At 30.0% G+C, this 14,751-nt stretch overlaps 1 protein-coding gene across 1 annotated transcript in view; it reads right to left on the bottom strand.

The window, feature by feature from the left end:
- Nucleotides 1–4,716: 4,716 nt before the first annotated feature.
- The window catches only part of drd (drop dead), a 111,644-nt gene continuing 101,609 nt past the window's right edge, over nucleotides 4,717–14,751 (bottom strand). Inside the window, exons 6-12 of the mRNA XM_075299355.1 lie at nucleotides 11,253–11,329; nucleotides 10,793–10,977; nucleotides 10,565–10,725; nucleotides 9,341–9,703; nucleotides 8,950–9,266; nucleotides 5,515–5,663; nucleotides 4,717–5,441 (exon numbers count right to left, since the gene is read on the bottom strand). Coding sequence (XP_075155470.1) covers nucleotides 5,190–5,441; nucleotides 5,515–5,663; nucleotides 8,950–9,266; nucleotides 9,341–9,703; nucleotides 10,565–10,725; nucleotides 10,793–10,977; nucleotides 11,253–11,329 — 1,504 coding nt within the window. The 3' untranslated portion in view covers nucleotides 4,717–5,189. The remainder of the gene's footprint in view (nucleotides 5,442–5,514; nucleotides 5,664–8,949; nucleotides 9,267–9,340; nucleotides 9,704–10,564; nucleotides 10,726–10,792; nucleotides 10,978–11,252; nucleotides 11,330–14,751) is intronic.

Raw genomic sequence — 14,751 nt, 5'->3', positions numbered from 1 at the left:
TGAATTTTGTGAAGAAGTTTTTACGAATATTTTACGAAACATTCTGCGTTAAAATTTCTTCATAAAAAGTACGAAACATTTTCTTTGAAATAACGAAGAAGTTTCATTGAAGTTATAAAATTTCCGTTCGCGGCATTAAATTGTCTTTTATAATGTGCTTGAGTGAATTCCTTTATTCTATTTTTTTTATGCAAGTCTATGCTACTTCTCATTTGGGTGATAGCGCGCTATGAATAAAAGTGAAGCAATAAAACTAAAAATTATTCAAAAACTTAAGATGTAAAGTAGTGATGTCATTTTTCACACTTGCAACTACAACCAAATGCACTTTCGACTATATTTTTTTTTCTAAAAGTTCGAAGATTTTTCTGAAAAAAGTACGAAATTTTTTCATAAAAAGTACGAAAATTTTTCATAAAAACTACGAAAATTTTTCATAAAAAGTACGAAACATTTTCATAAAAAGTACGAAGATTTTTCATAAAAAGTACGAAGATTCTTCATAAAAAGTACGAATTTTTTTCTTACAAACTACGAAAATTTTGGAAGAACTTTTCTTCGTAAAAAGTACGAAATATTTCGTACTTTTAATGAAAAGTTTCTTTGGTTGTAAAACAATGACAAATTTCGTACTTTTAACGAAATTTTTCGTTCTTTTTACGAAGAAATTTCTTTCGGTGTGGTACAAAAATCCATCAATTGTATTTATATAAGATGTATCGGACCTACTCCCTCCCACATTTCCTCCTCAATTTTTAACAGTTTTTTTTTGTAAATCTAAAATGCAATTCTTTCCATTTCGGACGACGAACATTCCTTTCTGTATCATTACCAAGCAGATTGAATTTAGTTTCGTCGTTCCAAATGATTTTTCACCACTTTTTCCTCGTTTTGTTCAGTACCATGTTTTATGTACCAAAGCTCAACCTCCTCTTTATGTTTGCTTAAATGTTCAAAGGAACTTTCCGAACTAACAGGTTGGCTGATAAGTCCCCGGTCTAACAAAGAAAACACACATTTTTTTGTCAAAATTCGTTTTTATTTTTCAACATAGTTCCCTTCAAGAGCGATACAACGATTATAACCACCGTCCAATTTTTTGATACCATTTTGGTAGTACTCCTTCGGTTTTGCCTCAAAATTGGCATCAGTTTCGGCGATCACCTCTTCATTGCATTTTTTCCTGCGAGCATCCTTTTGAGGTCTGAGAAAAAGAAAAAGTTGCTGGGGTCCAGATCTGGAGAATACGGTGGGTGGGGAAGCAATTCGGAGCCCAATTCATGAATTTTTGCCATCGTTCTCAATGACTTGTGGCACGGTGCGTTGTCTTGGTGGAACAACACTTTTTTCTTCTTCATATGGGGCCGTTTTGCCGCGATTTCGACCTTCAAACGCTCCAAAAACGCCATATAATAGTCACTGTTGATGGTTTTTCCCTTCTCAAGATAATCGATAAAAATGATTCCATGCGCATCCCAAAAAACAGAGGTCATTACTTTGCCAGCGCACTTTTGAGTCTTTCCACGCTTCGGAGATGGTTCACCGGTCGCTGTCCACTCAGCCGACTGTCGATTGGACTCAGGAGTGCAGTGATGGAGCCATGTTTCATCCATTGTCACATATCGACGGAAAAACTCGGGTGTATTATGAGTTAACAGCTGCAAACACCGCTCAGAATCATCAACACGTTGTTGTTTTTGGTCAAATGTGAGCTCGCGCGGCACCCATTTTGCACAGAGCTTCCGCATATCCAAATATTGATGAATGATATGATCAACACGTTCCTTTGATATCTTTAAGGCCTTTGCTATCTCGATCAACTTCATTTTACGGTCATTCAATATTATTTTGTGGATTTTTTTGATGTTTTCGTCGGTAACCACCTCTTTCGGGCGTCCACTGCGTTCACCGTTCTCCGTGCTCATTTCACCACGCTTGAATTTTGCATACCAATCAATTATTGTTGATTTCCCTGGGGCATAGTCCGGAAACTCATTATCAAGCCAAGTTTTTGCTTCCACCGTATTACTGTCCTTCAGAAAACAGTATTTTATCAAAACACGAAATTCCTTTTTTCCATTTTTTTCACAATAACAAAAGTTGCTTCACCAAAGACGCTCTATCTCACAAACTAATTGACTTACAGACGTCAAATTTTGACACGAATCATTTGAAGGTTGGTAATACTAGCGACGCCATCTATGTGTCGGACCGGGGACTTATCAGCCAACCTGTTATTCTATTTTGTTTACTAGAATATGTTGGAGACAGTTATGCTACCATACGCTGAGGAAACTATGCCACCTGTTTGGAGATAACGACCCGAAACAATAATCAAAGTTGGTGAGTGAATGGTTTCGGGGTCATAAATCGAACGTTGTTGAGTGGTCAAGTCAGTCCACCGACCTCAATCGCATTGACAACCTTTGGGGCGAACTCAAGAGAGATTTCTCCAAGCTTCCCTGCAGGTACAAAAAAACAATTTTGGGAAAATATTCAAAAAGTATGGTATAATATACAAGTCGATATATGTCATAAGTTAATTTTATCCATGTCTAAGAGAATTGAAGCAGTCCTTAAAAATCCCGGAGAATATACAGGATATTAGCGACCTTGTTTGATGCTTAGTGCAAACAGTAACTTTAATGTACAAATTCTTATATTATTTTCATGTTTTTTTCATATACACCTATTTTACTGTCCACATAAAATTCGATGATGTTTTGAATTTAATTTATTTTAAGTTATTATTTAGTCCTATCTGAATTCTAAACAAATTTTTAAATACACGACATACAGTTTGTCAAGAAAGTGTTTTGACAATGGGATAAAAATTATGTTTTGTTCCAAAATTAAATATAATGAAATTAAAAAAAAAAAAATATTTTATTATGTATTTTGCAAAGTATACATACGTACACAGAATTAAAAATTTAATAAAATATTTAATATTTCAATTATTTCTAGAATTTGAAATATTTGGCAATGTCAAAAGACTTTCTTGACATACTGTATGTCTACTTTATAAATAATTCCGAAATATTCAATAAACAACATAAAATAGAAAAATCATGGCCTTGTTTAAAAACAAAAATTCTTACACCTATTTTTCTGCCCACATGTGTATATGTAAATATTAACCTGATATGGTTCTATATATAGGGGGCGTATACTGAGATCGTACACAAAATTTCAACGGGATTGGACTCAATTTGTTCCTCGATGAGGTTCAGTAAGTCAAATATGGGGCCGGTTTGTTTGGGTGCTAGATATAATTATGGACCGATATGGACAATTTTTTGAGGCCTTGTTAAAGGTTATGTCAGTAGATTTCAACTGAATCGGATGACCATAAGAGGAGGGCTCAGAAGTCAAATTGGAACGGTTTTGTCTTCAGCAAACAACTTCATGGTTCGTAAGAACACGGAATTCCGAAGTAAAATTGAGGGAATATCACCAACTGCTGTATCACAATGGCCTACAGAGTCTCAAGTGAGCTTTAAATAACCAGCTGCTACTATACTTAATCTGACATAGTTGTTCAAGAAATAATTAAAACCAAGACAGTTCACGTTAGCGAACTTCAGCGAATTTCAGAACAAAACAAAGTCATATTGGGGAGTTTTACACGTTCTAGCGTGATAGTATTTTATTTTTATTATTAGTTATATTAATTTCATGAAAAAATTAAAAACAAAGAGATTGGAAAACAAGTAAGGAAAGTCTAAAGTCGATACCATATCACATCCGTCAAATGTGTTGGGGGCTATATATAAATGTTTGTCCCAAATACATACATTTAAATATCATTCGATCTGGACAGAATTTGATAGACTTCTCGATGCACGGTTGTAGACGATACACCCAGCTTATTTGCGGCATCTCGGAGAGAGAGGAACTACCGGCAACTCTCTTTGTCGTCTCAGCGGCTTCCGGTTTTCGATTTCCCCCCGATCCAGACTTCCTGGCTGACGACAAACGTTCCCCAAACACTTTAATTACATTTGTAACGGTTGATTTGGCAACTTTTAGCAATTTTGCCAGCTTTGCGTGCGAGTAGCTCGGATTTTCGCGATGCGCGAGCAAAATTTTGATACGCTGTTCTTCTTGCTTGGACGGCATTTTGACAACTGAAGAGTGAACTCCAAAATAAAAATAGGAGCAACATTCTACACACACACCTTCAAAATGAGGGGTGTTCAGGTTTTTTAAATGCAAAATTGAAAGAAATACGTCAAATTTATATTAACCAAATTTTGACCGTATCACCCTTTAGAAAACTTTGTCAAACTGAATTACATACGTATTTAATCGGTATTTTTTGATTCAATATATACCGCGTATGGGCTTACTTACAATTTAGAAGACGATGTTATGAGGTTTTAAGATACCTTGCCATCGGCAAGCGTTACCGCAAGTAATTCGATTGTGGATGACAGTGTTTAGAAGAAGTTTCTACGCAATCCATGGTGGAGGGTACATAAGCTTCGGCATGGCTGAACTTACGGCCGTATTTACTTGTTTACCTTCAAACGAGGAAATTTTCTTTAACAAGTGAAAATAATTAATTATTTTTAATAAATTTTCTCGAATTAGCCGAAAAATATTTACTTAATTTAATGATATAACTTGTCTGGTATTTAAGTGTTTAGCACCCCAGGACCCCCTAGCTACACCAACTTAAATATAATTTTTGAAAATAAAAGAACTACTACATTTTATTTTACAAATTCTTGGTTTTCAATTTTATTTCGTATTCTTTCTTTCTAACATTTTCTGTACAATTGTATGGCTTAATTAACAAAACGAAAAAAAAAACAAAATCAAAAAACGAATGACTAAAAAACCTTAATAAGTTCGAATGAAAAAATAAAATACGAATAAAAATAATACTACACATGAAGCAAGTGTTGCTACGCAAATGTATATATGTATGTCTATGTACAGGAATACCATCGATTTAATGTATAAAAATTAATTTAGGACTATAATGAAAATGCGCTTAGATGAGGAAAATAATAAAAAAAAACAAATATACATCGAATTAAATATCACTACAACTAAATTAAAAACTATTAAATACAAATAAACCTACTAACACATACTCGTATGGACGTGTTTATGTGATGGTGTATACATTATAGACTTGGCCAATATCCACTTGTTAATGGAAGTTGGAAATCGATCTTCTATTCGGAGTGTAGATGTTGTGATGATTTTTCTATTGTTGAGGATGAGATGGACGAGGATGAAACTTCTTCAGAAATCCTTACGGATTTATTACTTTGGTTGCTATCAGATGTTGTGTTGATGACTTGTGATGAGGTTGCTTTGGTTGGACGTTTCATAAGTAATTTACGTATATTCTGGAAGGGAGCATCGAATAGGACAGTTAGTGCCACCGAGGCTAAGAAGATGCAAATATATTCATTGGTATCAAGCTGTTGGAAGAGACAATAAATGAATTAGTAAGAGCATTTTAAATATTTCCAAAACGGATTTATAAATATTTACCATCATTGACACGAAGTTATAATAGTGATGCACATGACGACGACGCCCCACATTGAAGAAATAGGCTGGGAATTGTGTCAAATATATGGCATACGATAATTTTGTTGTTACTTGGAAACCTTTCCATGAGAACATTCTTGTTATTATATCTGTAATGAATAGAAAAAGATACGTTAACAAATGAGTTGATTTCAATATATGTTTAAATTAAATTTTATTCCTATAAAAAATTTTGTCAAAATTTTATTCCTATAAAAAATTTTGTTAAAATTTTATTCCTATAAAAAATTTTGCCAAAGTTTTATTTCTATAGAAAATTTTATCAAAATTTTATATCTATAAAAAATTTTGTCAACATTTTATTTCTATAGAAAATTTTATCAAAGTTTTATTTTTATAGAAAATTTTGTCAAAATTTTATTTCTATAGAAAATTTTGTCAAAATGTTATTTCTATAAAAAAATTTGTCAAAATTTTATTTCTATAGAAAATTTTGTCAAAATTTTATTTCTATAGAAAATTTTGTCAAAATTTTATTTCTATAGAAAATTTTGTCAAAATTTTATTTCTATAGAAAATTTTGTCAAAATTTTATTTCTATAGAAAATTTTGTCAAAATTTTATTTCTATAGAAAATTTTGTCAAAATTTTATTTCTATAGAAAATTTTGTCAAAATTTTATTTCTATAGAAAATTTTGTCAAAATTTTATTTCTATAGAAAATTTTGTCAAAATTTAATTTCTGCATTGTTGATTGTTTTTTTATTTCAGCTTAAAACCATACATTGACTAAACTACAAGAGTAGCTTAACCAACAGAGGAAAAGAATGTTTGTCAAATTTATTTGGGCAAAGCCCTATAGACTGCAAGATGGTTGGATGGACGCACGTTTCGGAATTACCACATTCCTCATCAGCATCCTCTACTTGCAGCAAAACTATCAAACAATTATCAGAATAAATTCAGGCAGTTTATTAAACCCAACAAAAACCACACTTGAACCCTCCGAAAATTTCTATAGAAAAGTTTGTCAAAATTTTATTTCTATAGAAAATTTTGTCAACATTTTATTCCTATAGAAAATTTTGTCAAAGTTTTATTTCTATAGAAAAATTTGTTAAAATTTTATTTCTATAGAAAAATTTGTTAAAATTTTATTTCTATAGAAAAATTTGTCAAAATTTTATTTCTATAGAAAATTTTGTCAAAATTTTATTTCTATAGAAAATTTTGTCAAAATTTTATTTCTATAGAAAATTTTGTCAAAATTTTATTTCTATAGAAAATTTTGTCAAAATTTAATTTCTATAGAAAATTTTGTCAAAATTTTATTTCTATAGAAAATTTTGTCAAAATTTTATTTCTATAGAAAATTTAGTGAAAATTGTATTTCTATAGAAAATTTAGTCAAAATTTTATTTCTTTGAAAATTTTCTCAAAATTTTATTTCTATGGAAAATTTTGTCAAAATTTTATTTCTATAGAAAATTTTGTCAAAATTTTATTTCTTTAGAAAATTTTGTAAAAATTTTGTCAAAATTTTATTCCTGTAGAACATTTTGTCAAAATTTTATTTCTATAGAAAATTTTGTCAAAATTTTATTTCTGTAGAAAATTTTGTTAAAATTTTATTTGTATAGAAAATGTTATTTCTATAGAAAGTTTTGTCAAAATTTTATTTCTATAGAAAATTTTCTCAAAATTTTATTTCTATAGAAAATTTTGTCAAAATTTTATTTCTAAAAAAAATTTTGTCAAAATTTTATTTCTAAAAAAAATTTTGTCAAAATTTTATTTCTATAGAAAATGTTGTCAAAATTTTATTTCTATAGAAAATTTTGTCAAAATTTTATTTCTATATAAAATTTTGTCAAAATGTTATTTCTAAAAATATTTTGTCAAAATTTTATTTCTATAGAAAATTTTGTCAAAATTTTATTTCTATAGAAAACTTTGTCAAAATTTTATTTCTATAGAAAATTTTGTCAAAATTTTATTTCTATAGAAAATTTTGTCAAAACTTTATTTCTATAGAAAATTTTGTTAAAATTTTATTTCTATAGACAATTTTGTCAAAATTTTATTTCTATAGAAAATTTTCTCAAAATTTTATTTCTATAGAAAATTTTGTCAAAATTTTATTTCTATATAAAATTTCTATATAAAATTTTGTCAAGATTTTATTTTCTATAGAAAATTTTGTCAACATTTTATTTCTATAGAAAATTTTGTTAAAATTTTATTCCTCTAGAACATTTTGTCAAATTTTTTTTTTCTATAGAAATAAAATTTTGTAAAAATTTTATTTCTATAGAAAATTTGTCAATATTTTATTTCTATAGAAAATTTTGTCAAAATTTTATTTCTATAGAAAATTTTGTCAAAATTTTATTTCTATAGAAAATTTTGTCAAAATTTTATTTCTATAGAAATTTTGTCAACATTTCATTTCTATAGGATATTTGGTCAACATTTTATTTTATAAGAAATGTTTTCAAAATTTTATTTCTATAGAAAATTTTGTAAAAAATTTATTTCTATAGAAAATTTTGTCAAAATTTTATTTCTATAGAAAATGTTGTCAACATTTATTTCTATAGAAAATTTTGTCAACATTTTATTTCTATAGAAAATTTTGTCAAAACTTTATTTCTATAGAAAATTTTGTCAAAATTTTATTTCTATAGAAAATTTTGTCAAAATTTTATTTCTATAGGAAATTTTGTCAAAATTTTATTTCTATAGAAAATTTTGTCAAAATTTTGTTTCTATAGACAATTTTGTCAAAAATTTTATTTCTATGGAAATTTTGTCAAAATTTTATTTTTATAGAAAATTTTGTCAAAATTTTATTTCTACAGAAAATTTTGTCAAAATTTTATTTTTATGGAAAATTTTATAAAAATTTTATTTCTATAGAAAATTTTGTCAAAATTTTATTTTTATAGAAAATTTTGTCAAAATTTTATTTCTATAGAAAATTTTGTCAAAATTTTATTTCTATAGAAAATTTTGTCAAAACTTTATTTCTATAGAAAATTTTGTCAAAATTTTATTTCTATAGTAAACTTTGTCAAAATTTTATTTTTATAGAAAATTTTGTCAAAGTTTTATTTCTATAGAAAATTTTGTCAAAGTTTTATTTCTATAGAAAATTTTGTCAAAATTTTATTTCTATAGAAAATTTTGTCAAAATTTTATTTCTATAGAAAATTTTGTCAAAATTTTATTTCTATAGAAAATTTTGTCAAAATTTTATTTCTATAGAAAATTTTGTCAAAATTTTATTTCTATAGAAAATTTTGTCAAAATTTTATTTCTCCCAAGTAGTTAGATTTATTAATAAAGTAGGATTGGTTCAGGGTATGATATATTAGACCCCGACATTCTACTTTACTCGCTTGTTTTAATTCATTTCATTTTCATTCAACTTACTTGTATATCCATTGTGTGAAACAAATACCACCCAACAGAAAAATATGCACCAGGTAATGGGTATAAATGCTGCATAGATGGCCGAATGTGTACTATTATATTCATAGCTCATATCACCCATAGGTGCTGGACCCAAAAGGGAAATTAACAAGCAAGCAACAGCAATAAACCATCCCCAACGTAGTTTACTGCGTGACAAACGCATACCACGCAATTTGCGTAAACCAAAGCCCAAGAATATACCCATAATGTAAACGGTCGAACGTAATGGTGGGAAGGAGTACATACGATCAGCTGTACGGAATAGGCGTTTAATGCTATAGAAAAACAAAAAAGATTTAAAATAAATTTAGGACAACTACAATTTTTCAAATTTTTATTGTATACTCACTTTGTTCCAAAATAAATGTAATTGGATAATTCATAGAAGACTGTCACATAATAACGTCCGAGTGTAGCCAATAAAGCTAATGCCACCAAAGCCATAGCACCTTTACGGGGCCATTTCCACATGGTGAAAATCATTAGAGGAGCTACCGTAAATAATTGTGTATCGATTCCCAGATGATGAGTGTGTGTCAGACACATATTGCTGAAGCCAAAGTAATTGTGGATGAAGAGTAGATTACGCCACCAATGTTTTTTGCATATATCAGCATGATGTCCTACGACCAGATTCCATTGTGGTCCCGAACCCATCATGGGTAGAATGAATGTACAGAATAGAATTAGAGCAGCTAGTGGTGGTACAATACTGAAAATATTATAACGTCGAAAATAAGATAAAATATATATAAATATAAATATTTTATTGAAATTGACTCATTGTTTTTAATAATTTTCATTGTCAACTTATCGACATTTTGTTATTACTGAAAACGAATTTTGATATTTGACAAAAACGACCTTGTTGACCATAATCGATTTGCCCAAGCCGAAAATTCGACTGCTACAAATGTTAAAAAGTCGACTTGTAAATTAAAAAGATCAAAATTTTGAAATGAAGAAGTACGAAATGTCATTTGTTCTAATTTGTATATTAAAATAATGACATAGTTATTAGGGTTTTGATCAAATATTCGTCTTACTCAAATATTCCAAATTTTTGGATTTGCAGATTTCCATTTTTTTGCAAATTTTCAAATTTGATTTATAGGATTTCGATGTTTATTAATACCGTCTCAATTTGGTTTTTAATGTTGGCGAACATCAAATCATCAATTTTTATAGTTGGCCAAAATCGATTATTAAAGCCGTAGATATCGGAGACGATTGAAAACGAAAGATTTAAGACACAAACTCCACATGGTAGAACAAAAACACCCTCACAATTATTAAAAGAAAATTCTCATTAAATTTAAGTCTAGTTTTTGATAATTTAAAAAACTTAGTAAAATATCTAATCCACTAATTTATTTTCCCGTTCCGCTCTCGGTCTGAAAAAAATATTCCGCTCCGACCCAAAAAGGTTCACACCGCTACCGCTCCTTTTTAAATACAAGAAGTGAGACTGAAGTAATACCGGCCGTAATCAAGACCGAGGAATTCATAAGGAATCACAATTGAAAGTGTAATAAAAAAGGGTATATTTATAAATAAATTTTATATAACTTACCGTATAAAACGGCTAATATATTCATTTTTCAGTTTTATGCTTTGACCCTTATTTAAGCGTCCAAAGAACGAATAAGCCGTTAACATACCACTGAATAATAAAAAGGGATCAGTATATAAAGAAGCTGCACGGCCAATGACAGTCCAAGAACGTCCCAAGCCCTACGAAAAAAAATATTTTTTTTTATTATTTAAAATCTAATGGTTTTTTTAATAGTTTGTTTCATACTTCAGCCATTTCGGTGCGATTGTTATATGGATTAAAGAATATCGCCATTGATTTATGGGAGAACAGCAACATTAGGGCATTCATAAAACGTAAACCATGCACAGCTTCTATGTCATCAGGCGAGGAATTGGTACTAAAAAGCCAAGATAAATTCTTTTGCAAGGAGAAGGCAATCAGCCAATCATCTAAAAAATATTGAATGAAAAAAAAAAAAACAAAAAACAAAAATCGGTAAATATATAAAATAAATGTATATTAAATATATTACAATTCATCCAACATTTTATTATTTGAAATGCAATAGCTTAGTTGTTTTTACGAATTTAGGGAATTTGTTGGTCGGAAATTCTATTGTAATAACCAAACATTTTTTTATGTAAATAAAAAAATCTATGTTATTTTTCGTTAAACGAAATAAATTTTATTTATACCCATGGTCCTTTACATTGAACATACTTACTAGGTTTCTGGTTTTTTGTGCAAACATGGTATACTGTTGACAATATTGTAATTGAAAGAATTATGGTAAAGAATCGCCTGTAAAATATTAGAGAAAGACGCAAAATGAGTTTTAATTTCAAAAATAATTGTTTATTTTTTTTTTATATTCAATACAAATACACACACACATAAATAATACATTCTACCGAGATGAACGACATACACTCAAGAAAACAACGAGGAAGGAAAATGTTGGTTAATTTTAAAAAATGTGGGTTAAGTTTGAAAAAAAAAATTAACTAAACGGTATCACGCCGATTTCACAAAAATAAGTAAATATTTTTCGACAAATTCAAGAAAATTTATTAGATATAATTTTTTTTTTCACTTGTAAAAGAATATTTCGTAGTTTGGAGGAAAATTTTGGAGTTCAAAATTGCAAAAATGTCTTTAGTGCCACACTAAGTTCAAGACAGACGCATTTTAAGAAATTCTGAACTATCTTCTGGGAAATACCAATTTAGTAAATCTTTATACTTCATTTGTATACATCCAGAAGTAATGAAAATATTCTTTTTGGATCCGAAAGTGGTGAGAAAAATTGGCGCATTCTAACGCTTGTCTGAAACATTTGACCCCAAATATTTTCAAAAATTCGCAATTTTTCTAGAATGAATTTAGAAGTGTTTTCGTAATTTCTACCATTTTATTAATTCTTACTCCTTTTTAACCTATTTGAAACAAAAAAAGTTAAATCACACATTAAAAATATGAAAAAAGCGAATTATAAAGAATTTGATTAATAGAACTTCTTGAGTAGTTAAAATAAAGAACATCTTTGGAAGTGCTTCTAAAGTTGTGCCTTTTTTCTTTGTTTTAGTTCAATTAATTAATGTAAAAAAATCTTAAAGTTAAGGAAACTTTTTGTACCCTCCACCATAGGATGGCGGTATATTAACTTTGTCATTCCGTTTGTAACACATCGAAATATTGTTCTAAGACCCCATAAAGTATATATATTCTGCGTCGTCATGAAATTCTGAGTCGATCTAAGAACGTCCGTCCGTCTGTTGAAATCACGCTAACTTCCGAACGAAACAAGCTATCGACTTGAAACTTGGCAAAAGTAGTTGTTATTGATGTAGGTCGGATGGTATTGCAAATGCGTATAAATGGGCCTCGAAATTTGGCTTTCGGAGCCTCTAAGTGAAGCATTTTCATCCGATCTGGCTGAAATTTGGAACATGGTGTTGGTATATGGTCTCTAACAACCATGCCAGAATTGGTCTATATCGGTCCGTAATTATATATAGCCCTTATATAAACCGATCCCCATTTTTGACCTCCGGAGCCTCTTGGAGGAGCAAAATTCATCCGATCCGGTTGATCGGATGAATTCATCCGATCCGGTTTTAGTATATGGTCTCTAACAACCATGCAAAAATTGGTCCATATCGGTTCATAATTATATATAGCCCCTATATAAACCGATCCCCATATTTGACCTCCGGAGCCTCTTGAAGGAGCAAAATTCATCCGATCCGGTTGAAATTTAGTACATTTCGCTAGTGTATGGCCGATAACAACTATGCAAAAATTGTTCCGTATCGATCTCTATTATATATAGCCCCCAAATAAACCGATCCCCAATCGCAACTCGAGCCAAAAATAATCTACCAAAATTTTATTGCCATAGAAAATGTTATCAAAATTTTATATTTCTATAGAAAATTTTGTCAACATTCTATGTCTTGAAGAAATTTTGTCAAAATATAATTTCTATACAAAATTGTGTCAAAATTTTATTTCTATAGAAAATTTTGTCAAAATTTTATTTCTATAGAAAGTTTTGTCAAAATTCTATTTCTATAGTAAATATTGTCAGAATTTTATTTCTGTAGAAAATTTTATCAAAATGTTATTTCTATAGAAAATTTATGAAGCACTTCGTAGTTGGAGAGGAATATTGTGCAAAATCTTCCAAAACATCAAGAATTCTACCAATCGACCAAACGGTAAAAAATCTGCCATTTTTGGTAGACTCGTGTTCATAATTGTATATATCCCCAAATATAAACCGACCTCTATATTTGAATTCTGGCTCTATAATTACCGCACAAAAGTTCATATCGCTTCGTAATTATTTCTTCGCTATATGTACCGGTCAAGAACTGAATATATACGTATTTAATCGATCTTTATTTTGTCTACTATATATCTCGCACGGACTAACTTACAATTTAGAAGAGGATGTTAAGAAGTTTTATGATGCCTTGCCATCGGCCGCAACCAAAGTAAAGGGTGATTCTTTTGAGGTTAGGATTTTCATGCATTAGTATTTGACAGATCACGTGGGATTTCAGACATGGTGTCAAAAAGAAAGATGCTCAGTATGCTTTGACATTTCATCATGAATAGACTTACGATCTGCCACAACGTCGAATTTTCAGTGAATGGGCCCTAGAAAAGTTGGCAGAAAATCCGCTTTTTTATCGACAAATTTTGTTCAGCGATGAGGCTCATTTCTGGTTGAATGGCTACGTAAATAAGCAAAATTGCCGCATTTGGAGTGAAGAGCAACCAGAAGCCGTTCAAGAACTGCCCATGCATCCCGAAAAATGCACTGTTTGGTGTGGTTTGTACGCTGGTGGAATCATTGGACCGTATTTTTTCAAAGATGCTGTTGGACGCAACGTTACGGTGAATGGCGATCGCTATCGTTCGATGCTAACAAACTTTTTGTTGCCAAAAATGGAAGAACTGAACTTGGTTGACATGTGGTTTCAACAAGATGGCGCTACATGCCACACAGCTCGCGATTCTATGGCCATTTTGAGGGAAAACTTCGGAGAACAATTCATCTCAAGAAATGGACCGGTAAGTTGGCCACCAAGATCATGCGATTTGACGCCTTTAGACTATTTTTTGTGGGGCTACGTCAAGTCTAAAGTCTACAGAAATAAGCCAGCAACTATTCCAGCTTTGGAAGACAACATTTCCGAAGAAATTCGGGCTATTCCGGCCGCAATGCTCGAAAAAGTTGCCCAAAATTGGACTTTCCGAATGGACCACCTAAGACGCAGCCGCGGTCAACATTTAAATGAAATTATCTTCAAAAAGTAAATGTCATGGACCAATCTAACGTTTCAAATAAAGAACCGATGAGATTTTGCAAATTTTAGGCGTTTTTTTAAAAAAAAAAGTTATCAAGCTCTTAACAAATCACCCTTTAATTTAATTGTGGATGACCGTCTTTAGTACGCAATCCATGGTGGAGGGACATAAGATTCGGCTTGGCCGAACATACGGCCGTATATACTTGTTCATACAAGGAAATTTCATTTTTTCATTTTCTAACTCAAAATTTTTGTTGATTCTTTAACAAGTGAAAAAATCAATTATGTGTAATAAATTTGAATTTGTCGATAAATATTAACGTGTGGCTATCTGCGTTTGTAACATACTTTAGTTAGTAATTTACATTTTCATTCCTTTCCATTCGATTGGAATAGCACACG

This window comes from Haematobia irritans, chromosome 3 (genome assembly GCF_050003625.1).
Source record: "Haematobia irritans isolate KBUSLIRL chromosome 3, ASM5000362v1, whole genome shotgun sequence".
NCBI lineage: Eukaryota > Metazoa > Arthropoda > Insecta > Diptera > Muscidae > Haematobia > Haematobia irritans.
Note: the sequence above shows the minus strand (reverse complement) of the source record. Positions and strands in the feature narration are given on the sequence as shown.